The sequence below is a fragment of the Melanostigma gelatinosum genome (genome assembly GCF_949748355.1).
Source record: "Melanostigma gelatinosum genome assembly, chromosome: 16".
Classification (NCBI taxonomy): domain Eukaryota; kingdom Metazoa; phylum Chordata; class Actinopteri; order Perciformes; family Zoarcidae; genus Melanostigma; species Melanostigma gelatinosum.
In genome coordinates, this window is record NC_136649.1 from 10,021,030 (window position 1) to 10,046,308 (window position 25,279).

Here is a 25,279-nt window from a genome sequence, read left to right on the forward strand (position 1 = left end):
AACATCCAGTCATGATAGAGCATGTTCATCTATGTATATGGTGAACGTGTGTGGAGAATGAGAGGGGTGTTGACGTACACAATTTGGAGATAATAGGAGGATTTTGATGAATTTTTCCTCCCGTTTCTTTGTGAAGGGTTTGACATCAAAACAAAGTGAAAGTGATGAATGAGGTCTTAACTCATACAGCATCAGGTGTAACTGATTTCTGACTGCAGCAGTTCCTTTAATAGCTTCATACAGAGGGCCCAGCCCCAAGTCATTTGAAATCAGAGCCGCTGGAATCCATTTGAATCTGCCAAGGCGGTTTGATTTGGATGTTTTTCTGTTGGTGTTGAGAATGGCTTCTCCTGCCATGTCAGCAGATTTCGTTAAGCTTTAATATCCTTCGTAGCCTCGGGTTCCTGGACTGAGGTCCTATAATGAGGTAGCTGTGCTGATAAGGTCTCTCTCTCGCTGGAAGAGAGGAATTCTCTCCAGTGAGAGCAGCCAGCAATGACCTTCTTCTCATCTCTGGTAATAGGACCAAACTCTGCCTCCCAGCTCATGCGTCCATGAATACTGTCAAACTCGGGCAGTAATGCCGCAAAGTCATGATGCCACTGAAACTTGTGATGCCTGCTGGGTTTTATGCAGAAAAAGGAAAGCATAACGGCCTTTAAACTAAAAACCACTAATGACTTCAATGCCTCTGTAGGTTCATCACTCGTGATCCTTCTCATCGTCACATTGTCATTTGATATCTCGCAATTCTAAAAATATTGATTGCAGCCGCTCTGACCAGCGTTGCTCATCCTGCGGCGGGACACGAGTGTCTGTGGCAAGTTTTGTGTCTGTCCATCCAGTAGAAGTTGAGATGTTTTCCTGAATATGTTGGTGGTGCTAGAGGCAATGTCAGGCAAGTCATAAGGATTCATGCTCTGTGAATATCTTCACCAGGTTTAATGGCAATCCATCCAATAGTTAGTATATTTCAGTCTGGATCAAAGTTGTGATGTGAACAGACAGACAGACAGACATCCTCAGAGCCACGTCGCTTACATTGCTAAGAAAAGTCAATTAAAACCACGATGAGCACCTTTATATCCGTGTTGTGTAACATGTTAGGCAACGTGCTCTTTCGAATAGATTACCTGAGAAGCAGGCTAAGCTACCGACTCCCCGGGTGGTACTTGTTCCCAAGATCCATCAACAACAATCCAGGCTGCTATATTGAGCGTAGTTAGATAAGGGCGGCAACAACAAGTGTGTGTGGGGATCCTAATATTGGTACTAATGATCCCCAAGTACAACCAGTGTTGCATCTCTTAAGACCATTACTTAACCCAGTGCAGTAAGGTGAAACAGCATTCTTGAAAAAAGGCATGTGGAATAGTAACTTGGTGAGATTGATTGGTGGTGAGTGTACTGTAGATAATGGAGGAGCTATTAGGTGAACTGCCGGTTTAAATGTCAGAGCATCTGCAAAACGAATACCGGAGCGCCGGTAGAGCTGACATTTGCTTCTCTGGCAATTAGAATGTTCGCTAAAGAGGACGGTTGTTATGTTAATACCAGTTAAATGTTGGAAACATGGAGGTAAGTAACAGCTTGGTTCGATGACGACAACTTCAAGCGCACTCGTGGCGCGCAGAAGGATTTGCCAAGCTCAGCGTTAATTAACCGGTTTTGTTCTTGTACAATACGAGACGTGCAAATGGATCAGACAAGGGCACAGATCACATGGAAAAAAGAATTTAATAACACAAATATTTCATGCAGCATCATGTAAAGGTCCAACATTGTAGAAGTGCAGTATGTAAAAAGTACGACATTTCAATACGTGATGGAGCGCAGTGGAAGTAACTATTCGGTGGCGTCTCCGTGTCGGTGAGTCACCGTCTCATGGGTGCATCGTACAAAGCCCCGTCGTCTTGTCTCCCTGCATGGGAAGAATGTCTGTGATCCAGTATTGGAACAGTGAAGCGACTGCAGCGGTTTCTTCTAAAACGCAAAGAGACAAGAAGCAACATTTCAGTGAGAGCTGACAACACAATACCAGAGGAACAGTCAGTGTTTTCACCAGAGTTTCTTTTTTTTTTTTAACCTCAAAATCCCCAGCCAGCGTACAAAAGTACGTCTAACCTCTTTGCACGTCGACATTCAACCTAACGCTGTCTGTCTCCCACCCGAGACGGATTATCTATTTGACTTATTCTGGAACACGCAGAGTTAAATTCAGTGAATCTTTTCAGAACCCAAAATGGACGGTATAAAAGGGGGACCGGTCAAGCCAATGTCATTTACCAGATGAACTCCAGGGTAAAATATGCTCAAAAGAAAAATCTGCAGTCAATCGATTGCCGCAAGAAGGGCAGACGGGGGAGCGGAGCTTCAGTGAAGAACTTTTTAAAAAGGCACACCGCTCCACAAGCTCGTGGGTTACATTCAAATACAGACCGCTGCCTGTTATCGAGGTGGATGTTGGCTCAAACATATCAAATGATTTTAAATCGTCACACTGCGGCGAAGCATCGGTGTGAAGTCAAATCACAGCAAGAATGCCAGTGGCCGTCAACTAAAATGATAAACATAGCAAAGGTGAGTTGAAGGGAAACTTTTCACAAAGTTTCGTTCACAGTGAAGCATTTACAAGCAGCGAGTGGAAGCACGACTCATACAATGTGAGACGGGTGAGGAGGGGGGGGGGGGCCGTGGAGCAGGTGCATGGAGAGGATAGGCACAACTAAGGCAGGCTATATTGTGGGCTTTTCTTTTAACACGGTGTTGTCTTGGCCACGGCCACAAGAGGAAACAAGCGGCACTTTGGGGCCACCGATGAGGCGCTGGCCTGAATCTCCTGACTGGTCTCTCTCTAGCTCCGCCTCTCCCACTCACACATAAAAGACCTGTGTGTGCGTGACAGCAGCAAAGTGCCCGCTGATCCTATTATGCAGCCAGCTAGCCGACCATGCGAACGCACAGACACACATGCGCGGGTGAAAAACGTGCCCCGGGACCCCATGAGCAAAAGGTCACGAGGAAAGCATGTTCGTTCGCACAGGACCTGCTGTAGTGTCGCAAATAAAAGGCGGAGGAAGGCAAGTAAGGGCAGGTGTACTCATAAATAAGAACAATAAATAAGAATTCAAGCGCAAGCGGGAACAGTGAGGTAGCTGGGGCAGTGTGGACAGGGATGAACGTGAAACAAGCGTGGAGCGGCACTAACAACAGCGATCTCATCACTTTCATGTCGTGTAGCCTTTCCTTGAATAAGCCCTCATTCCATTTCTATCATGGACGTTTGGCCCGATTGATGCATCACTGACCTGCAGTCATAGGAGAAGTGCTGAGGAGCTCCCCCAGTGCCTTTTCCAGTTCGTCCGCCTGTTGCTGCTGAACGAGGGCCTTGAGGCCGCGGAGCCGCTTCAGGACAGAGGGGGGCCGGCATCCGCTGGCTATGTCCCTCAGGAGGTTATTCACAGTCTCGGACAGGAGGGGGCGCTGGCCTGCATGCAAAGAGGCTGCAGGAGCACGGGAGAAGGGAGAGGTGGTCTGTTAATTAAGGCCAATCGACATCATGGTTTAGTGTTTTCTGGAACATCAGAGGAGAACACACAGCAACAGATGTTTAACGCCTCGTCTTATAGCCGTGACTGTGTGGACTCTGTGTCATCACAGTAGAACATGACTCGTGTACGTTTTGATTTACAAAGCAATACCGGGCGAATCTCAAACGTGTGCAGTCCGGCCTTTTGTCATCAGTCTCACTAATTTACTTGGCTGCTCTGCTCGGTGCCGAGGTCAACACTGGTCATGGCCTGATCTTCAGATCACCCACTGGTTGGCTGGATAATATATCGTCAGTCTGACGCAAATAGTCCTTATATTAAACGTGATTTCATTTGTTAAAATTCGTAATAGTGGGCCTATCTTGGCTTTGGTTTCATTTGAAATAAATGTTCAATAAATCAAAGCTGTTCACAATATTTACTGATCGGCACTCGGACTTGCTCACACACCATCTCATCTCCATCCAGTTCATTCTTATGGAACAGCAATTTGAGCTTTCACCCTTCCATCCAATTCCTGAAATTATGTTTTTGACTTCTCTTCTGAAGAGTAATTGAATTCTGTTCAACAGTTTTCATTGACACGTTTTCAGCATTTGTCAAGAGTTTAATTATGTGTTTGTGAACTACATCTTAGAAAGCCATCAGCTGTGTTCATCATAGCACCCAAACTAAATTAAAAATAAGCCAACAAAAGCTGTAGCAATGGCAATACCAGATTTTGCACAGAGAATACACGAGCCTCGCTCGGATCAATACTTACAATCTGACATATAGATTTGCATTGTTGTCCAGAGGAAGTCTGACACCTCAGCAGCTCTCCTCTCATTATCATCCTCCTCCTCCTCTTCATCCTCCTCCTCCTCCTCCTCCTCCCCATCTTTTCGGTATGTGAACTCCAGTGCAGTGGCCCGGGGCATCAGACCCATGGCGAGCAGCTTCTCTTTGTGCCGTTTCTTCTTCAGCTTCCTCTTCTTGTTCCTGCTCACGCGCTCTCCTCCCTCGTCCGCCGGACTCTGACCCGTGCGGCACTCGCTCACTAGAGCTGCTCCATCTTTCCCAGAGTCTTGGTGGAGGGCTGGTTTCCTTCTCCTTCGCTTCCTTTTTCTTCTCTGTTCTTCTCCCTCTTTATCTTGTTCTTCACAACTGTCATGGACACTCTCCTCTGTGGGCAACAGGATCCAAAAAAAAAAACCTCGTGATTAGTTTAGAAACATTGTTAAATTGAACTGTTGCATTGCAGCCTCCATATGCACCTCTGCTGTTGAGCTAAATCATTGTGTTCACAGCTGATCCCACTAATTAGATACTCCGTCTTTATAGCGGATTGCATTCTACTCAGCTGGTGTGCTGCTTACTGATTGAAAATAAAACCTGCTGAATCGTGGCCTCATATGGAGCAAACTATGGACCAAAGGTGGTTAACAAAAGAACAATGGAATCAGTAAACTGTATGTGTGCTGTTAGTCTTTTTTAATTCTTTCTCTATGCACAATGGAATCTGCGTCTCCCATGCTGATTGTAACAATTCCTCCTATTTCGAATCCGGCATCCAGCTCTCTGAGGAAAGACCAAATAAAAACGGGGCAACCGGGGCAGGCTATGCATTAGCTTTTCCATACACACAAACAAAAGTAGCACAACAATAAATGTTATCAGTGTTGAGGCTCTCTTCTGTTACGTCTTATTACTCGAACCTCAGATTGACTCGGGCTGAACCGTGAGCCCACACAGAAGCGGCGCTCTCGCTGGCGGAGCAGCTTCCCCTCCACCTCCGCCGAACAACTCAAAGAGGCATGAAGAGGTCAAAGAATTCTTAGTGACCCTCAGTGAGTAACGAACTGGCTCTCAACCCGAGACGGTGGCAGTGCAGCAGCGAACAATACTGAAAAGCAAGTGGAACGGGGTAGAGACACTTTTTTCGAGTTAGTCCATCATGGATTTTGGTGACGGCAAACTGAGTATCAATGAAGCAAAAGGTGAAAATTACCTTGAACTTCCTGTCATTTGTTATTCATCTGATGTGCCATCTGAAAGTACCATTTGCTGCAGTCATGCGAGTGCGTTAAAAATGAACCAAATGATCTCATATCGATGTGTGTTCAAACCGAAATGCACTTCTTAAATAGCCATATCGATATCGGTGACAATTGGTATTAAAGAATTGAGACAAACAGTAAAAACTAAGGAGTACACATCATGTCTTGTGATGATAACTTAAGAGACAGTGTTGTCCCTGGTTGGTAAACGAATACCCAGCAGCAGCATACAGCAGGTAACACGGAATTGCAATTACCATCGAGGGTCATTTCCCACTAAATGTAAAACACGTTCAATTGAGGCGCCGTTAGGCAGACAAGTGCAATTAATCAAACTTGACCGTATCGTTTATTCTAGTGGTCACAGTGAGTGACGTTGAAGTAAAGCCGAAGCCTGTCGGGTAAATGGAGGTCTGCATTAAGGAAGATGATGAGCACAGAGACATGTGTAATGGGGCCGGGCTCTGATCACAGTCTGATCATTCCTCCGGTTCATGACGAGAGAAAGTGCAGACGGACTGCAGACAAAATAAGCAGCCTTGAAATGATGCATTCAACTGCAGCTTGGATAAGTTGTACAAGTTTACTCTGACAAACAACACAGATTAAAGTGGAAATTAGGCAAGGATAGAACACCGTCTGTGCTGCATTCAAGTTCTCCCCAGTTCAGAAACACAATAGATCATCGCCGCTTGTTTCCGTTAACTTGAGTGGCAGAGCCAACCGAGAAGAGTGACTTTAACACATGAGAGGGCCAGCCTGGAGAAGCCCCATGCAGTAAATCCCTCCTGGCTTCATGGTGCACTGCACAAGTCCATAAACGTAAGATTACGGTCGTCTTACCAGCTGTGTCCTCTGCACGATTTATGCTTTCTAACTGGGGGAGTGTGACGGATTTCTCCGAATCGGTCTTGTCGTCTGCGGGAGGAGGTAGGACTGTGTACATCCGCCTGACCGGATTGTCTGCACTCTGTGTCGTCCCTGCATCTCCTGAGACAGACATGGCAAATAGAAGAAGGTAATAAAACCTCAATGCATACGGAAGAGCAGCGGGGTGGTATTCTGGCATGTATGATGTTAATGAGTGTATTTTGAGGGGAATAGATTTTTCTAGACATAGTACTTAGTACGTGTGTGAGATGCAAGTTGAACTAAATGTGATCTCACCAATGGCAGTGTCCTGTTGAGAGGCTTTTCTTTTCACGTGGGTTGTTCTGGATAGAGCGTCTACTAAGCCTGGTGGGCTGGCTTCCTGCTCCAGTGTGGGAGCTGCAGGGTAAAGCTTCTGGAGTACTTTTGACTGAAATACTAAGTGACATAAGAAAAAAAGGACACACAACAGAGACACCAACACCTGTTAATCTGATACATTGCACTTGGAATATATCATCTTAAACCTCAAGCCAGAATCAGTTCAGTCAGTTCGAGCACGTGCATTTGTTTACAACATGGCTAACTTTAGCTTCGTTAGCTAACTGGTTACAGATTTTTTTACAAGAGATTAATAATGTTGTCGACGACGCAGGTGATGCTCACCTTCTTTCCTACGTGCCATATTGACATATCTGTGTCTGCGTGGAGGCGAAGAGGACGGAAACTTAATGCAACATGTGTCTGTAGCTAATGAGCTAGCAAGCTAGCTAGCTGAGTTAGCTAACGTTAGCTATCCAGCCTGTTAGCTCGATTCATAACAGAATCACAACATCAGACACCGGTGAACCAATGTAGCTGCTCAACGGGTTGTGTTTAAATAGCTAAAGGAATGGCTAGTGTTAACTATACTTTAAAAAAAAGCATGTCGGCTACGATTGATAAAGTGCGACAAATGCTCCGACTCGTCCAGCTGCTTAAGACCAGCCCACAGACTGACTGACTGCAGGAGGAAGACCTCACTCGCCGATTCACATTCAAACTAACGTCAACTTCATGAAACCATAGTTGTCAGAAAAGACACGTACTCTGAATATTATACATGAATATATACGTTTAATCAGCTGAATCCATTCTTCAAATCGGCACATAAAGCAGCCTTGTCCAATTAATAGCTTTCTTTGGAACTGCTCGACCACTGTATTTGTATTTGATGGAAAAGACGGACAGTAAGTATACAACTTACTGAGGCAAATAGCTTCAGGTATTTGATGTGACTCCTAGTACTTTAAAAACACTGTTAAGTCACTTTTGCATCTCGCTCCAAAAATAGTCATTCCCAAGTTTTATTTTTGAAGACAGTTTTGCCAACTTTCTGTCATGGAGTGCGATGCATCAGACTAGAGCTCCCCACGTGTTTGGATCCTGTAATAACAGCGGTTTTGGGGCGTGCGCACACAGAGTCAGCTGTAGGACGGAGAGGGAGCGAGATGAGAATACTAAGCAGGCACCTCGTGGCTCAGCATCAGCACCGGGCTGAGTTAGGATTTGCGCACCCTCCAAACTTGGCTTGGGACCTCAGCATGTGAACGGGTTTTGCAGGAGGAGGATCCACCTAGGATGTCAGCTCTGAAGAAGGTAACCCCCCCCCCCCCCTCTCGCTCTCGAATTCATCTTTGAGCAGTAACTCCTAAGATATGATAAGTGCAGGATTTAAACATTATTTTTTATTATCTTACAGTAAAAAGAGAAGATGTGTGCAGTCGTGGAAAACGGGTGTGTTCAGGGAGTTTGGATGCAGGATTTTCCTAATTGGTAATCTGACTTTTGGATTATTGGCTTTCATGAAATGTAAGAACGTTCCATAATTAAACTGTATTAAGAACAAAAATTCTGATTTATTTAAATATGGCCAGCCATCATAAATAATCAAAATAGGATTAGTCAGCTTTGATCTCCCCCAGACTCCTCCTTTTTGTGCACTGTCAGTTCTGTATGTGCCATGCCGACTGTAGTCTCTGCGGGTGTGTGACTTTCATTGACTGCATCTGAGTCCAAACCCTGCAGCACCGGTAACCCTGAATGAGAGCGGAGCGCCAGAAAGCTGAAGGAAAGAGGGCATTGGATGATCTCTAGGTTTTGTAAGAATCAAGGAACTACACAGACCTGTGCAAACATGTTACATAATACTTTGCCGTGAAAGAGGTGATATGAAGCATATGTACAATTCCTACAAGCCCACTGAGACTTGTGACTGGGAAATTACTTAGGAATCATGTGGATGTTGCGGGATTAGAAAAAGTTAACTGCTGGTTTCTGTAAAACGCTTGTCATCATTTCTACAATGACACATCATGTTGTTTAAGATTCAGTCCAGTTGCAGGTATCGATGTCTCAGCTCCAATAGATTTCCATCATAGAGCAACACAAAAAGAAGGGAAGTTGTGTAGAACGCCCGCTTCAGCACTGCCGCCGAAATCCACTGCAATGCACAGTATACTCGGCAGTCGGCACACACTGTGAGAGACAAAGTGCTGGCTGCATACAGACATCAGACATCATAATCACAGAGGTGCTAAAAATAGGAGACCATATTCATTGCAATGCTGTAGTTGTACTAAGATGCTCCTGGATGTTGCGCTCCTACCCTGCTTAATAATACAACATGTCTTTATTTTTAGACAGGAGTGGTCAGCCAGCCTTTTCTCAATGCTCGCATGCTGCTTGGGTGAAACTTTGATGATGGACTTTTTCACTCGCTGGTCTTCCGAAACTAAGGGGGGGGGCACACAATCATGGAAGCTTTTTTTTTTCTGCCATGGCAACAAGCATGTTTGATTTCTGGTTCCAGAGAGACCTTCCATGTTCATTCATTATGCAGGTAGCAAGAAGTGCTACAGTGCAGTGGCAACAAGCAGTGCAGCAGCAAACGTAATTACTTGAAAGCAATAAGGAGGGTAATTGACAGTATCTTTGCCTGTGTATACATTGCACAATATGCATAGCTTTTGTATACCTAGAAACAGAAGGAGTGTGTGGGCGGACAGGTGGACGGTGAGAAAGACTTGTCGCCTGACAAATAAATGACTTTCCAGCTTTAGGGAGGGGGCACCTTTCACCTCATCCACATCACTCCCTCTGCTTGAAACTAGAGATGCTCCGATACTGGTGTTGGATATCCATCCGGAACTTGTGCAAACAGCTGGATGGGATATCGGGGACAATGGGCTGATCTGGTATTGGATACTATTATTTACAAAAAACTATTCATTTATAACCATGTATTTGTCTTTTATTTTGTTTTACAAAGTTCAGAAAGCAGTGTTTAAGTCGAACCGGATGTTCCCTGACACGTAAAAGAATGATCCCAGTCACTTCCACACAGTGAGGCATACAGTTCATGAGTTAAACGTGGGTATTGGATCGGCACTCGGTGAGTCCAGGTATCGGTACTGAAGGAGTCGGATCGGTGCATCCCTACTTTAAACCAGTCTTTCAATGAAAGCCGGATGATTCATACGAGATGGTGGAATCTCACCTCATCCTATGAGGCAATTTATTGACTTAAAAAGAAGAGAGCCTCATTAAAAGCTACCAAAGAAGAAAGGACACACAAAAAAAAACTAATTGGAAACTGACATCATTTACCCCCAGAAGCTGTTTGTAATTGAAAGTAGCTCGTTTCAGGACATTTCCAAAGCGGCTGTCAAATTGCCTGTATGCACACACACACACATACATGCTTACACAAACAGACTCTCACAGAGTTGTCAATGGGAAGCTTGTATGGACTTTGCCTCCTTGGCAGTGACATGATAAGGCTCTCATAATCTGTTTGAAGATGGAGGGAAAACTCCATTATGCGTGTCGGTGATGTCATTTTAGGGGGAGAGGAGCAGCAGTGAATGTAGACAAGCCTGACTAAAAGTAAACGCTCAAACGTTCTGCAGGCGCCTTTCTAATTCATCCACTCATCGGGACCGATGTGTTTCTGCTCTCTCACTTTCATGCTTTCCCTTACCGGCACATGCATCTGCTTCTCCTTCTTTCTTTCTTTCCATCTGTCTCTCTTTTGTGTCTCTATTCATTCCCTGATGGATGCCAGTGTTACTGCTAACTGCGATAGCTGCCACACAGCCGCAAGTCCGATGTGACTCATTACAGGGTCCGTTAGCAAGCTGCTATACTATCTGTAACCTTTCCTCTTGTATTGTAATTGCACATAAATACAGACAGTTTGATCCCCTAGTTGGTAAAAATCATCATTTACGAGGACATAACAGCAGCTGCCTTTGAAAGAGGATGGCCCGTGTGTCCCGTCAGGTGTATGCCTTTTGAAACTCTTAGACCGGAAGCGAAGCTAAATCATATCGTGGTCTAAAATAATTTACAAGTGTGTCCCATAAGGCCCTACTGTGTTAGCACTGTCAAAACGGGAAATGTAATCCTAATGCAAGTGAAAGGCCCCGCACAAGTCCCAAGTGTGCTTGAGCTCTGCCTTGTAGAGTATAATAAGTATTAATACCATTATCGTTGGCGAAAGGCCCAGCTCTTTTACAACCGAGTCTTTACTAGATCCTTTAAACCCAAGCGGTGAACTTTAATATGTTAGCTCAATGAAATAGCCCTCTCTAGCGAAGGACATCGAGGCAGCAGCTTTTCTTTGATCGGGACAGGTCTAAGAGATTTGATTCATCTGCAGATATTGAATCAGTGCTTTAATAGCCCCAATGTGGTCAATGAGAATGTTCCTGCGAGTACAACCTTGTTGCTGTTGTTCAGCGATTGAACACTCGGCATCAAATGCTTCTTCAGTAAAAGTCAGAAATCAGTGGCCATGGATGCATGTTGCTGCTACTAAATGGGTTTCACCTCCTGATCATGGGCCATTTGTTTCATCTATCCCCCTCCAACTTTTGGCGTATGCACTCGTTTGCATTATTATATGGCTCTCATGCAGATGATGCCTCAATGCTCCACCCTTGCATTTTAGTTTAGAGCTTTGACACACACATCCGTTGGACTGAGGTCAAGGCTCCCTACACTTTCCACCACTTGCCTCGATGAGAATCGGGGGGGGGGGCAAAGTAAAGAAAAGGTAAACTATAAACTATGTGTAGTATAGTCCGTAGTGGTAGGGCTGTCTCTCAGACTGAGATTGCCGTAAAGTTTATATTTATATGAATTCTTTACATTTGTAGAAATGCCGGCTGCTATGTATTTTAGACATTTGAGACACATTTGCACGCACAACCTTGTGATACTTACAGGGATTTGCTACTGAATTGTTGAAGCACCAGCATGTGGTTTTGTACTATTACAACGAAAAGGTGATATTTCTGCGTGTCGTATCTCTACCGCCATCGCTGGGCTGAGTGGTTACAGTGTGCAAACCGTATCTCCGTATCGACACCACTGCATTTGATAACTGGCCCGGGTAAGAAGGGAGCAGACAGCGCTTTCGGCAAACAGAAAGATCTTTGAGCTGCACTGGAGTGACTCCACTTCCCCTCCGTCCTCTCTGATCTCCATTAGCTCACCAAGAGTTGCAGTCCAGCTCTCAGCAGCGGGCGCCAAGGTATCCTATTATACACTGGCACTTGTGATAATTGCCTGTGTACCCAGCAGTAATGGTGTTGGGAGATATTGGTAGTGAGCCTGTATGTCTGCGTGCACGTGCCTGTGTGCGTTTATGTGGCCGGTATGTAGACAGCTGTTTTGCATCCTGAAACACCGGCGGGACAAGAGGAGTTCCTGTTGGCCGCGCTGGTCAAACTAGGCTTCAGATCTTGTGCAGAGCCATTAAATAAACCGGGTGCATTGGAGCTTGACTTGCTTTGAGGGATTTACACCGACGTCTAGTACAACTAGGTGGACAGGGTTCTCATCCCGGTCACCACTGGGGGGGAATCAGAAGTTCGACAACAAGAAGACGACTAATTCTTCTTAATGTCGTAACTTTGCTTTTATGAGCAACAGTTTGCGAACGAGTTAAATCAGAGAGCCTATTTCTGAAGAGACAGGCCCCATCACACAGTAGATAAAAACCCTCCCCCAGACAAATGGACTTTCTGGGGGGGGGAGGGGAGGGTGGAATCAGTACTTTCGTGTCCGGCGTCATTTTCAGACAGCTTATGTCAGAGAGAAAGTGTCCTCATGGACTGAAATGGTGTGTGATTCACCTGCGTCGGCCCATTTGGTTGTTCGTCTCGGTTAATGAGCATGCATTTGGTTGTTTCTCTGCTCTTCCGCTTCTGCCTCAGCAGTCTTTGTGTTTGTCTCTCCTGAGTGCTCTTATAATTTAAAGTATGGCTCTGTGAAAAGAGGCCACTCAGTACCTGCTTTGTCAGACATGTAGCTATATTTGAACCAATAAGCAAAAAGTGGTGGAAAAAAACAAAACAACAAAATGCATAAGCCTTGTTTATTTATAGTTTATTCTAAGAAAAATAACCTAAATGGATGCATGTGTTGTGCTACTCACTACTGTAGCCTATAGGGGCTCAGCTGTCTCATTTTGATTTGTTGAGTCATTTTAAAAGTGGCTGACGTTGTGTAGAATGATATAGACTATACTATGATATAGCTTCAATACTACATACTGAAACAATATTAATGGCTTAAACTATATCTTGGCGATCGTCAGTTTCATAACATTCTTCAACAAATATGCTTGAGATACAGAAAATAAAAAAGTAAATAATTCTGCATTGGCTTGATTTTATAGCTTGATGACCAAAAAATTGTGAACTTTATTGTACCCATATGTCAAGAGAAATCTAACAGGGCAACAATATGGAGAGTTAGCGGAAACATCTACTTTAGGGCCGCTTAATGAAGTCCCTTTTCTGAAAGCCTCAAGCTCAAAGAGAATGGCAACCAGTCCTATTGGAAGAGCAAGGTGGTAAACTGCTACAACGTTGCCAAATGGAGCCTTTTATCAACTCGCTGACTCAATGGTCTGAAGACTCATTCACAACATTTGGCCTCGAGTCCCGAGGGCACTGCTTTGGGTTCTGTTTGCGGATTTCTTATGTTGAATTCCCATTGACTAAAATGAAAAACTGCGAAACTGAAATTGATTAGTTCTTTTGATTGAATGAAGGTTATTTATTTCAAGTATGGCTGGTCTTTAAAATACAATCAAGCTAGCTAAACACGCTAAACACAGCTCTTCAAATCTCTGAATAATGGGAGAAAACAAATCTGTACAAAATATCCGTTGATGCGTTTCCAGTTGTCCCAGATATGTTTTCCATTGGATTGTCCTGGTGTGTCCTGAGAATCTGTCTTGTTGAAACACGCTGACATAAATCCTCTCTTTGTGCTCATCCCGAGATGAGCACAAAGAGATGCCCGATTCATTTTCTCATGTGAAATTAGATGCGTTGCTTCCAGACTCCAATCCCTTTAAAGTGTAAATGAGAGGCAAGTGACATCCCGGAAACACTGAAGAGTGTCCCTGCCAGTTTGTTTTCCACACTCCTCTGCCAGTACAAGCCTCTGCCAGCCAGCAAGCTATTCAGCATCAATTATAACTGTACATCATGCAGCTGTTTGAGTCATCACAAATCAGTCATTGCGTCTCTTATCTCTGCAGAGATATTTCTTTCTTCTACACTTGATTCTTGTGTGCATGTATCAAACGTTGTTGTGTAAGTGTCTTGTACTCCTGCTGTATGTGAATAGCTGTGAGCGGAGGTATGTGCAGCTTTGTGTGAGGAGGAGAAGAGAGAGAGAAATAAATAAATAATAATCCCTTCTCATTGGTCCTTGCATTAAGTTTTCATATATTTTTGCTCGCGGGTGTCATTGCCTTGAGGACAAAGTTGGCCCACTGCGGGTCATCCTTTCTCATATTGGTCTGCCCCTTGACCCTGTGGCATGGAGCCAGTCCTTTATGAGTTATTGTGAGTGTGAGAGTTTGTTGTTTGTCTTATATTCCTGTTTGTTTGTTGTTGTTATTTTAGGGCACCCTGCACGCTAGTTCCCCAGTCTAATATCTTTGTGATTGTCACTCCCCCATGACCGCCTCCCTTATTACTCATGGACCTCTTTGCTTTGGAAAGAAGTCAAAGCAGCCCGTCTTTATGCATGTGTCCGTCACAGTACTGACACGGCAATGAACGCTGCTATCGATTTGATTCACGTAATTCTTTCAGATCTTCAAATACCACCAATGACACTGTGGTGACTTTCCCACTCACAGAGCAGAACACACAGCCTTATATGTGAATTTAGGGGTGTTAATTATGCAAATGATAAAATCTCATAAAAGCACACCTCCTTATGAACGGGTGGTATACATCAAGCAGAAACGAGCCACTTACCTCAAGTTGGTCTAGTTAAGAGAGTTCAGAGATTGATTTGGAGCAGTCGTAGGAGCAGAACTCACCGGACAAATGAAACATATGAGGACAAACGTGCATGGAAGTGTTTGTATATGAATGCAGGATTACCTCTCCTCTTCATATGCTGCTGATAAAGTAGAAGATGAGACTGGATGACAAGAGTCTGTGCTTGAGGCCTTTCTCCTGTATGAAAGATGCAGTGGGTTGATATCTCTTTGAATATCCCCCGGAGACAAGCCATTAGAGTTCATTTCTCATTTACTTTCCTGGTCTTTTCTCGCTTTTCGAGAGGTACCTTTATACAAATGCCCCTCTCCTTAATTAAAGGGGACACTTATCTGATCGGTCTTGTTCAGGCCCAGAAGAGAAGTCTGATACAGCCACCAAGTGCCAATGTAAAAGAATGTTCACGCTCAGTAAAAATGGAGCCGAGGGAAAGAAGAGGTGGGCTGTCTATGTAACGAAAGTCATTCTGGACAATAATGAGCCTGTCAGTCAGAGACGAGGACAAAGGCGCTTCGGTAGCACCTGCTGAGTCACCTCTGCATCTTCTTCTATGTTTTGGTTCCTCCTTCTAGTGGACGTTCTGCATGTTTGTGCCTTGTGAGCACCAATAACGGCATCCAGAGTCACAGCAAACCTTTAAGAAACCTGTCCTCTCGCAAAGAAATGAAAACAGGATACTGAGCGGAGGAACAAGTCTTCAGTGTTTCCCAAGAACGAGACATAAACTGTTGAACAGAAGACAGGCGAGGGTAGCAAAATATTGGCAGCTAAGATACAACTTTGGATCGATTTAGATGTTGAGGGATTTAGTGTTCTCCCTGAATAGATTGTGAGACTGCATTATTGATAAGTATGACCTCCTCAGCCTTGTGAGTATTGCAATAATTGTCCGTTGTAAGTATTTGCTGCTACACCTTCCTGGCAAAGCGAAGCTGCTGATGGAGCAGAGAAAGCTTCTAGAATTGGCCCGATGACGTGACCGCACCAGATCGGCCCGATAAGAGCTGCCAGCCTTCTTCCCATCTCAACCCAGCAAAATATATTTGTTTTGTTTTTTATCTTTGGGCTGTTCCATCCCAATGGATTGTTAGTAGGGGTGTAACGGTTCACAAAATCCACGGTTGGGTTGGGTACGATACAGTGGAGCCACGGTTCGGTACGTTTCGGTACAGTAGAAAACTATAAATGCCAGAGAAATGTACTTGATTTTAAAATATATTTATTCATTACAACTAACATCATGAAGTTATTCTTTGACTTTGAACAATGATGGAACTATACCTGAGTGACTCATCTTCTGGGGTGTCTTCTTAGCAACACATAAGCATAAAAAACAAAAACTGCTCCTTAATGTTATGTAGTATTGTTACTTACATCTTGCAAAAGAGATTTTTGATCTCAATGGGACTACCTGGTTAAATAAAGGTTTTTAAAAAAAAATATATCTATTTTTTATTCAAACGTATTCGGTTCGTCATGCGTACCGAACCGTGAGCCTCGTGCCGAACGGTTCAATACGAATACGCGTACCGTTACACCCCTAATTGTTAGCGTATCTTATTTTCCTTCACACCATTTAACCCACCTTTGACTGCTTTTAGTCTGAATCAGGGACACACAGTTGAAAAAGAACCTTCAGCACACCGGGGCCGTCATTTAGTGCCCCACTGCTCGGATCGCGGTGCAGAATAAAAGGTCTGGGACAAATATGGCAGCAGCTACTTCTGATGCAAATGGTGTGAGAGATGGGTGTCTCCTGTTACTCTTATTCGTGGCTCGCAGCATGGCTCAGTGCTTTTCCTCTGAGCGCCACCTTGTTTATCTGCTTTGAGCTGCTGTGATATTAACATATTTCCCTCTTTTCCCTCCCTCTCTCTTTCTCTCTCTCCTCCTTTGTTGTGTCTTGGAAGGTGTTGCCAGGCATACTGAAAAAGCATTGCTGTATCTTACCAGACAGGAACACAGGTAAGGACCAAACAGATGTCCCCTCTCCAGCAAACACACCAGTCCCACGCAGTGCAGAGACCGAAGGAGTGGGAGTCATGACCGGGGTGGTGATGCCGGGGATGGATGCTCAGCGGGTGGGTCACATATGTTTTTGTCTTGAAAATTGAGGGGGGGGGGGGGGGGACAGTTGTTGCGATCTTGTGATGATGACAAGCTGCTTCACATCATTGCAGGTGTGAAGAGGTTGCTGATGAAATTAAAGAGCAGGGAGATATACTCAGGTACCTGGCCGCAGTCCTCACAGTAATGACTTCTTCTACTACTACTGCTCTCCTTGCGTTTACTTTTGGGGCGACTCAACCTCTCTAACCTCTCGACTGCATGGCCTCCCACACCATCCATCCCACTTACTGAAGCTCACTAACGCTGCACCGACGCGTGTCGGCTACACACTGGTTCGCTCATTTGTCAGACTCGTGGCCAGTTTGTCATCCCGTAGCTGCCTTCTGCAGTGAACTCGGTCCCGTGTTTCGACACTTGGTTCTGCCAACTGACTGATGTCTACCTTCTGAATGTTGTGTTTCTCAGACACGTGATTAGAAAGCTAACTGCACACCATTCCCAGGTGTGAGGGGAACTTGCTGACGAGGGGAGCAAGGGCTCAGCAACCTTGGCGATAAAGAGAGACTTGGAAACTTGTTAAGAGTTTCAGCTGCTGGAGCTCCAGAGGTATAACCGATAACTGCGAGGCATCTCGCAGCGTGAAATTAATATTTGATGGGGCATATAGGCGAGATGATCTGCACTTAAGCCGATAAGAAACTCAACAAACTGGTAATTCAGCAGTTTTGCAATTGTTTTGTGCATAACAGTTTTGTAAACCAGACCTGGGCCAAATCAGAATCCAGTCCACTCTACTTTGAAGGGTGCCAGATGGGTAGGGCTCGCTGTTACGGGACAATCCTCTTTTTGTGCCACGCAAGTTCAATCAGTTACAGAGAAGTGCGTGAAGAGATTTACAAATGTTAGTTTTTTGCCTTTTAGACTTAACTTTCTCAGCAGGAGGAGCTGCTGCGTGTTCAGTCGAGGTGGCTGGGAAGCGCCGCATTCATATGGAGGACCCAGGGGTGCACCTCTCGACTGGTCTCAGAACAAGATGTTCTGACGGAGTGGACAAAATAACCCCATAATGACTTTATGAATATGGATGTGTGAAGCTCTGAAACTCTTCCAGAGGTATTTCAGCAGACGCTGGTGTGGGAAAGAGAGCTAGCTGTAGTCTTAGTAAAGGATGTTTGTGTGTGTTTGTACATTAGTGCACGGGCTACATTGTATGCATGCGACTGTTAACATGAAGAGCAATTGGCTTGACTGCACTTGCTTACAAACTCCATTTTTTCTTTTTCTTTTTTTACAAAACGTCGCTCCAACCCGAAAATGTCCTTATTCTGATTGATTGCGCTGTCAAGAAGACAGAGTATGCGGCGCCTCTCTTGAATACTCAGCAGCGGCGCATCAACAAACCTCAAACTACTTTCACCGAAGTTCATAGATCATCATTCAGCCACCGGTTTCCATCGCAGAGCCTTTGCTGAATCGACTTCAGCCAGGCACCCTCACACACACACACACACGCACACACACACACACACGCGCACACACACACACACACACACACACACACACACACACACACAACCTCAGTGTCCATACAATGTCTACCTTGGCATCCTGTTTCCATGGCAACACATCCCGCGGCGTCAGTAGATGCAACGGCCGCATTACTTCCGTCTGCTGATCGGAGGATGTTGGTCTGTTGTATTTGTCTTTGCTTAAACAGAGAGCGTAAATCATCGGATGAGGATGCTCGTTGGTGAGTTCAGCAGTGTGAGCGGGGGCCGGGGGGGGGGGGGGGGGGCCTCGGGGCCTCAGCTAAGACACACGAGTTGAACGGTTTAGTGCGGGGCTCGAGGAAGGAAGACGTTGGAGGAAGAGGGAAAATGTCTGGGAAATGATAAAGAGCAAGTAAGATTAGAAGAGACTTTGAAAATAATGGCCATGAAAAGATTGGTATCTCCTGCTGCTGAGTACGATTAAGACGCTGCATTGTGTGTGTGTGTGTGTCCATGACTGTGTCCATGACTGTGTGCATGTGCTCTGCTCCATCGAGCAAGGGGCGCCCTCTCCTGGGCAGTTTCCCAGCTTTCGCAAATCACATCTCCTCCTCGGAAACACTTCCTTCAGCTGCTCCCCACTGCTGCCTCTCCCATTCCAAATATTGTGCCTAGAAACTGGTGGGACGAGACTTATTATATCATTACGCTCTCTCTGTTATCAGTGCGTCCCTCTGCTCGTAAGCGAAGCGTTCCGATGCCACAAATTCACAGATTATGCCTATTTATAGACATTAATTAACTTGTGAATATTTCACCATTCTGTTGCCACTTTTTATGTCCATGCGGGATGTCTGCCACCCTTTCGTCATCTCTTCCATCCCCTGTCCAGAGCCTCTCTCCTGCTCTGGCATTTTGGAAAACTGTATCTCGTAATTTACACATGATTCAGTGAAACCTCAAATCTGACTTTTGGAAGATTCGTCTGTAATAGTGAGAACATGAGCAGCAGGGTACCTTTTGTTACAGAGAGCAAGTACATCACATTGCTAATGCCACAATTATACCATGAACGCAAAGATGCTGTAGAGAGATATGCTGACCGGTCAATTCTGGGATGCCCTTCTGTCATCCTTTGCAGTATTTGGACACTACTGTTTTGCATTCATGGCCTTATATCCTCATCGATTTTGTACAACCCACCTATGCACACACACACACACACACACACACACACACACACACACACACACACACACACACACACACACACACACACACACACACACACACACACACACACACACACACACACACACACCTACACACACACACACACACACAAACGTTACCCATTGCCTCCATTTACAATTCCCATGTGTTATACTCTGTGTGCAGGTAAGTGCACCTACTTTTATTGTTTGTCTTGCATTGTAAACACAGTATTTACATATTATGGTTTTCAAATGGTGGAGCATGCAAAGTTCAGCTGTTGTGCATGATGCTGCTGTTTTTGTGAAAACCCCATCATGGTATTTGTTGCATGTGTTCTGTATAGTAGTACAGGACACACATGGTAAGTTGCTACGGTTCTTTTCACAAAATGGCCAACCAACACCAAAACACAAAGATGTTCAATTTGTAGGCATATTTTTCAATAAATCAGAGCAGTAGCCAATTCTCATATTTAAAACGCGGCAGCTAATGATTGTCAGTTTTGTTCAAAAAGGACTTTCCAACATGAAAACTAAAAACAGAACTATTCAAACTTCAAAGCACAATGCTTCATATTTTGCTGCCTTTATGGGCAGGGGAACATTGTCAAATTGTGTTTTAGTTAAGCGAACGCTAAACAGCTCGTCAAATCTGACGTCAAAGTATAGGACAGATGAAACGAGTATGAAAGCCAAAACATTTCTGCTGTGTTAAATGCACCGTCATGTTGAGAGTACATGGTTAGAGAACGTGTCGTCCTTGTGTAATGCGCATGTGCAAAGACATTTGTGTTTAATCAATGTTTCAACACGTGCTGTTACTTTGTGTGCGCATGACGCTGCCTAGCCTGTCCTCTGTTCATTTGGAGTGTTGGTTTTGTATGTAAATGAAAATATATTTTATAAACGTGAACACCCGACTGCCTTATTGTACAACGCAAACAGTAACAGTTTCAATGCAGCTTGTTAGCTCGATCGCTAACAGAGTAACTGGGTTACACTCACATAAATGTTGTCTTTCATGAGGTAACTTTCCACTCCTGCTGCGTGTTTTGTGTCAACTTAAAGTGGAAGGGTTTTGTCTTAGGACATGTTGCCATGGAAACAAGTTGGCCAAGGAGGACTCGGAGGATATGGAGGAGACTTCAGAAAGCGAGAGATGAAAATCATAACAAACTTTAAAGGTGCACGTAGTGAAGTGCAGATCGATGCCAGGTGTGTCTGTAACAACCAGACGCACCTGGCATCGGGCGGAGCTTCCCTCAGCTGTGTTAACACTGGTGGCCCCTACCGGCCGGGGGATAGCGAGTGAGGAGTCAGGAAGGCACTCGATGGCAGTATGAAACAGGCTATAAAAGGTGTTTTTGAAAAAGTGCGAGTCCATGCAACCATGACAGGCCACCCACAAGATGATGCAGTTTGGTGATGCAGACACGGACAGACACTCACTCACTGACATTGCAGAAATAATTATCTGGGAATTGTGCTTTAAAGTCTGAACAACGTCATAACATTTTGTGTCAGGGAACTTTTTCTATAATCCGAAGAGCACCCTGAATACTTCCTGTGTCCGCTGTCTGAAAACGTCCTGTTTTGTCCTCATCCAGAGACAGCCGAAGTCCTTGAACTGCATCAGTCTTCTCTTTACCTCACTTAGCCTCTGTCCGATGTCACATAACGTCCGTCTTAATGCTTCACACGTCCTGCCCGAGCCTCCCCGTCCCGCTGTGACTCTGACTGACACCGGAGTGAATCAGCAGCTGCTCTATTAGTTTGAGTAATTAACGGGCGAGCTGTCGCCTTTCCCTCTGTGTCAGCCGTGCTTTTGTGAATGCATACACACACACACACACACACACGCCGATGCGCACGGACACCCAGTTTTCACGAGCACACAGTCAGTCGGAGCACACATGCATAATGTGTCCTCCGGCAGACTTGATATCAATCTGTAGCGAGGCAAGACAACCAGGGAGGGCCTGTCTCCCTCTGATAGCTCTCAGACGCCTCGATGCCGACTCTGTATGCACTTCGTACCCGCTCGACGAAAAAAAGAGACGCCCACAGAGAAAGGGAGACGCTGTATTAGAAAGATACGAAGCGTAAATAAGATGTGTGGACTGCATGAGCAAAAAGAGCGGAAGCAGATTCGTGATATGCATGATGATGGGGGGGAGGGAACAAGAGGAAAGATGAGAGAATGAGTGAGAGCTGACAGAGTGTGCTGTGTGCCGAAGGCCCTCAGGAGCTCTCCTCATGTCTGCTAAACTCTCGACAAATCCTGCACTATCTCTCCTCCCCAGCCTTCCCTACTACAGTCTGTACCCTTGACACCCCCGACCCTCCCTGCTCTCTCCTCCTCTGCACTCCCTCCTGCACCGCCGAGGCGTACCCACTGAACTGGTACACGAGTTGGTAGCTCTGAAACGTGGCCACTTCCTCCTGGACCCTGTCTCTACGCACTGTAAGCAAATATGACACAGAGGAATAATGGATTAGAGGTACGCTCAGTGATACTTTTAGAAACACAGCTCCCATGTGTTGGCAGAGATCTCTGAAATAGGGCACGCTAGTCACGGTGCAGTTTAGCTGAATATTCATCATGCTGGTTGCTGGTTGTTGGTGGATGGCATTTTGCCAGCTGATGATGTAAGCTGGTGTTGAGACGGTGCCTTCCTGATAACCCTGTTGCACTCACTCACAACAATACTTTGCATGACAACATTATATCGATACACAGACGCCAAATAATCCATCTTTTACAATATAAACTATCAATATTGCAAATATGAATTAAACCTTTTTCATTACAATTACTTTTTTTAGTCATCAAGATTGTGCTGAGTTGTTTTTCTGGTATGTTTACAGTCAGCGGGATTGGCAGGAAGTTGGAGCGGGATTGGCAGGAAGTTGGTCAAAACTAAGATGGAGTGTTTGAAAATGATTGAAGTGAGATGAACAGAGTGAAAAGTTAATCTTGTTGGATAAAACGGAAGACAACCTGCACAATTTGCTGTTGAAAAAGGCAATAAATCGCGATATATCGCAGTATATGCATATCGCAAAATGTCTAATATCTCCATAGGATCATATCGTGACTTAAGTGTCCTGGTAATATTGTGTTGAGGGGCCTCTGTTAACATCCCTTCCTACTTTGTAACATGTTTGTATAGATAAACGGGGGATAGATGGTGGCATTGCATTCAGATTAAAGTTGCCATTGAATCAGGCCTGCCAGCCATTGCCTTTTAGCCTTAGCAGATCCAAAGTAGATATGAGGCCTGATCAAGCAGCCAGGTATCTGCTCTTTACTTGGGCGAGGGTAGGACTTGAGGACATTTTAACATTAATACTGATCTTCCACAGGAATGCCCACCCAACTGTGTTCCCTGTTTGTATTGATGACTGTGAACGTTGGAGGAAACCCCATTTCTTCAGTGGCATCCATACGTGTCGTACTCCAGGTGTGTGTGTTCGTGAGTGCGCTTCACCTCTCTGTAGAGACTCCTGTCATCAGACTACACGGTGTTTGCCGGGAGGACAGCATGGTCTCTGTGGACTGTCTGTCTCATTTTGTCCCTGACACAATGAGCGAGCTGGGAGTACGCTTTGATTTAACGCTGAGTCACTCCGTTCCAAGCTGCTTATTAATGAGTGAATGACGGTGGCAGGACGTGAAAGAAAAGGGAGGAGGTCCCGTTGTTGTTGCTATGATGGCAATCCCTTAATTCCCTTTAATTCTTTCTGTCTGCTCTTCATGCAGTAGATGGTACATTTTGCTCTCATGCTGCTGAACACCTGATTTTAATTCGGTTTTAGTCTTCGTCTTTTGATCAAAACATAGATCAGATTTAGCTTGAGAGGAGAAGCTATTAACTATGCATATATGAATTATGCACAATTTAAAGCTTTAATATAATTTAATCTGTTGAGTTGTACCAACAATTCACCCCCAGTACAGTTGTCATGAACGGGGAAAAGAAACCTAAAGTGCATTTTGTACCAGGCTGTAAGCATAGAATAGAATGTATACTATCCATTTATCCATTTAAGGGGGAAATTTGTCTCTGCATTTGACCCGTCCCTGTATATCGGGAGCAGTGGGCTGCCAATGACCAGTTCAGTGTATTGCTCAGGGACACTTCTACGCGTGACACGTCCCAGTCGGGGATCAAACCGTTGACCTTCCAGTTCCCAGACGACCTCTTAACCCAGTGTGCCACGGTCTCCCCAAACATGTTTATTTCTGCTGTAAAATTGGGTATTTTACCATTCGGGTCTTTGGAGATTGACTCGATTTTGGAACCAGGCTCCATTCGCCATTTGAGGAACTGCAGTTTTTGCTTCTTCCACGTAAGCTTTATTTATTGCCGCTTGGTTTAGGCATAGGCTGCCGAACCAATACGTGACGATGTTGTTTGGTTAATGAATGAATATTGTTTTGATTCTACTGTGGTTCACGTCACACCTTTCAGTGACTGTGCATGTGCTGTACATGCAAGATGAGGATTGAAAGAGAGGGGCCTTGAGGACATTGAGGGGAAAGCTGGAGCCTACCTGCATGTTAATACAATGCGCCTCCATGGGACAGCCAGAGGAAATTGGGGTTACAAGGTGACAGAGACGGGTGATTGTAGAAGCTCATCTGAAATCTGTAGAGTGGTTGTTCAGCTAGATTGTCCAAACAAAGTCGGACAGTGTTTGTGCTTCTGTGTGTGTGTGTGTGTGTGTGAAGGTGATAGTGAGAAATAGCTAGCTGTCTGCTATGCTCTGATGCTCCCAAGTGTCTCACCGCAGACTGTGTTTCACAGTCCGTCTGTGTCGAGTGTCACGCAAAACGGTCAGAAATGGTTCAAGTCAAAATAAAGAAGTTGGAGTCTTTGCCTTTGAGTGAAAAAAATGGAGTCTTGGGCTTACTTCACACACACACTGGCAGAGACCAGCTTGCTGTGTATATTTGATCGGCCTGTGGATATGCATGCGTGCGTGCGTGCGTGCGTGCGTGCGTGCGTGCGTGCGTGTGTGTGTGTGTGATGGATAGCCCACTGTCGGTCATTATTAAGGTCTATTTAGCAGCAGATAACGAGAGCATAGAATGTATCAGCTCATTAACCCCCCCCTGTCCTATCGTCATGCGGCTACACTGCTTTGTTACTACACTCTGTTTCATTGTCAGTTGTTCCCACAGTCGACCAGCGGAATACAATTGTCATTGTGCGCTTTAACTTCCTGACATCGTGGTATCTGGAAGACTTTCATGCCATACACAGGCTTGCAGTGAAGGTGCATTTATCGTATCGTACCCCCCCCCCCCCCCCCCCCCAGGAGCTCTTGTGACACCTTACAAAGACTGAGCTCCACCTGTTGGTCCGAACATGCCGCAGGCGGAAACAGTTGTACGTCTTTCTCTCTGTTATGCACAGCGTTTGTTATCCGTGTCGTCTCTTCACTTTCATCACTGCGCGTCTCTCTTTGCTGACACGTGCAGTGTCGGATGTGTCCACCGCCATCACCAAGTAAGAGCAAGCAAATGAAAAACAATCTCAGTACAAACACTTGTCTTACTGTTTGCACTGTCAAATGTCCGGGTTCCAGAAGGAGGTTATAACTCACACTGTCACTTCTCCCTGAACAAAACGTTGTCTCTGCCTGTCAGCCAGCATTGTCGTCTTTTTAGTATTTACCACA

At 45.0% G+C, this 25,279-nt stretch overlaps 2 protein-coding genes across 2 annotated transcripts in view; one reads left to right on the forward strand and one right to left on the reverse strand.

The window, feature by feature from the left end:
• Positions 1–1,765: 1,765 nt before the first annotated feature.
• On the reverse strand, positions 1,766–7,436 carry erich1 (glutamate rich 1). The gene is made up of 6 exons (XM_079286065.1): positions 7,127–7,436; positions 6,758–6,898; positions 6,434–6,580; positions 4,315–4,716; positions 3,309–3,503; positions 1,766–1,983 (listed from the first exon to the last, which is right to left on the reverse strand). Exons 1-6 carry the CDS (start codon positions 7,143–7,145, stop codon positions 1,883–1,885), a joined length of 1,005 nt encoding a protein of 334 aa, XP_079142191.1. The 5' UTR covers positions 7,146–7,436; the 3' UTR covers positions 1,766–1,882.
• Positions 7,437–16,999: 9,563 nt separating this feature from the next.
• Positions 17,000–25,279, forward strand: part of dlgap2a (discs, large homolog-associated protein 2a) — a 116,530-nt gene continuing 108,250 nt past the window's right edge. Inside the window, exon 1 of the mRNA XM_079286113.1 lies at positions 17,000–17,045. Within this exon, the coding sequence (XP_079142239.1) occupies positions 17,015–17,045 (31 nt within the window). The 5' untranslated portion in view covers positions 17,000–17,014. The remainder of the gene's footprint in view (positions 17,046–25,279) is intronic.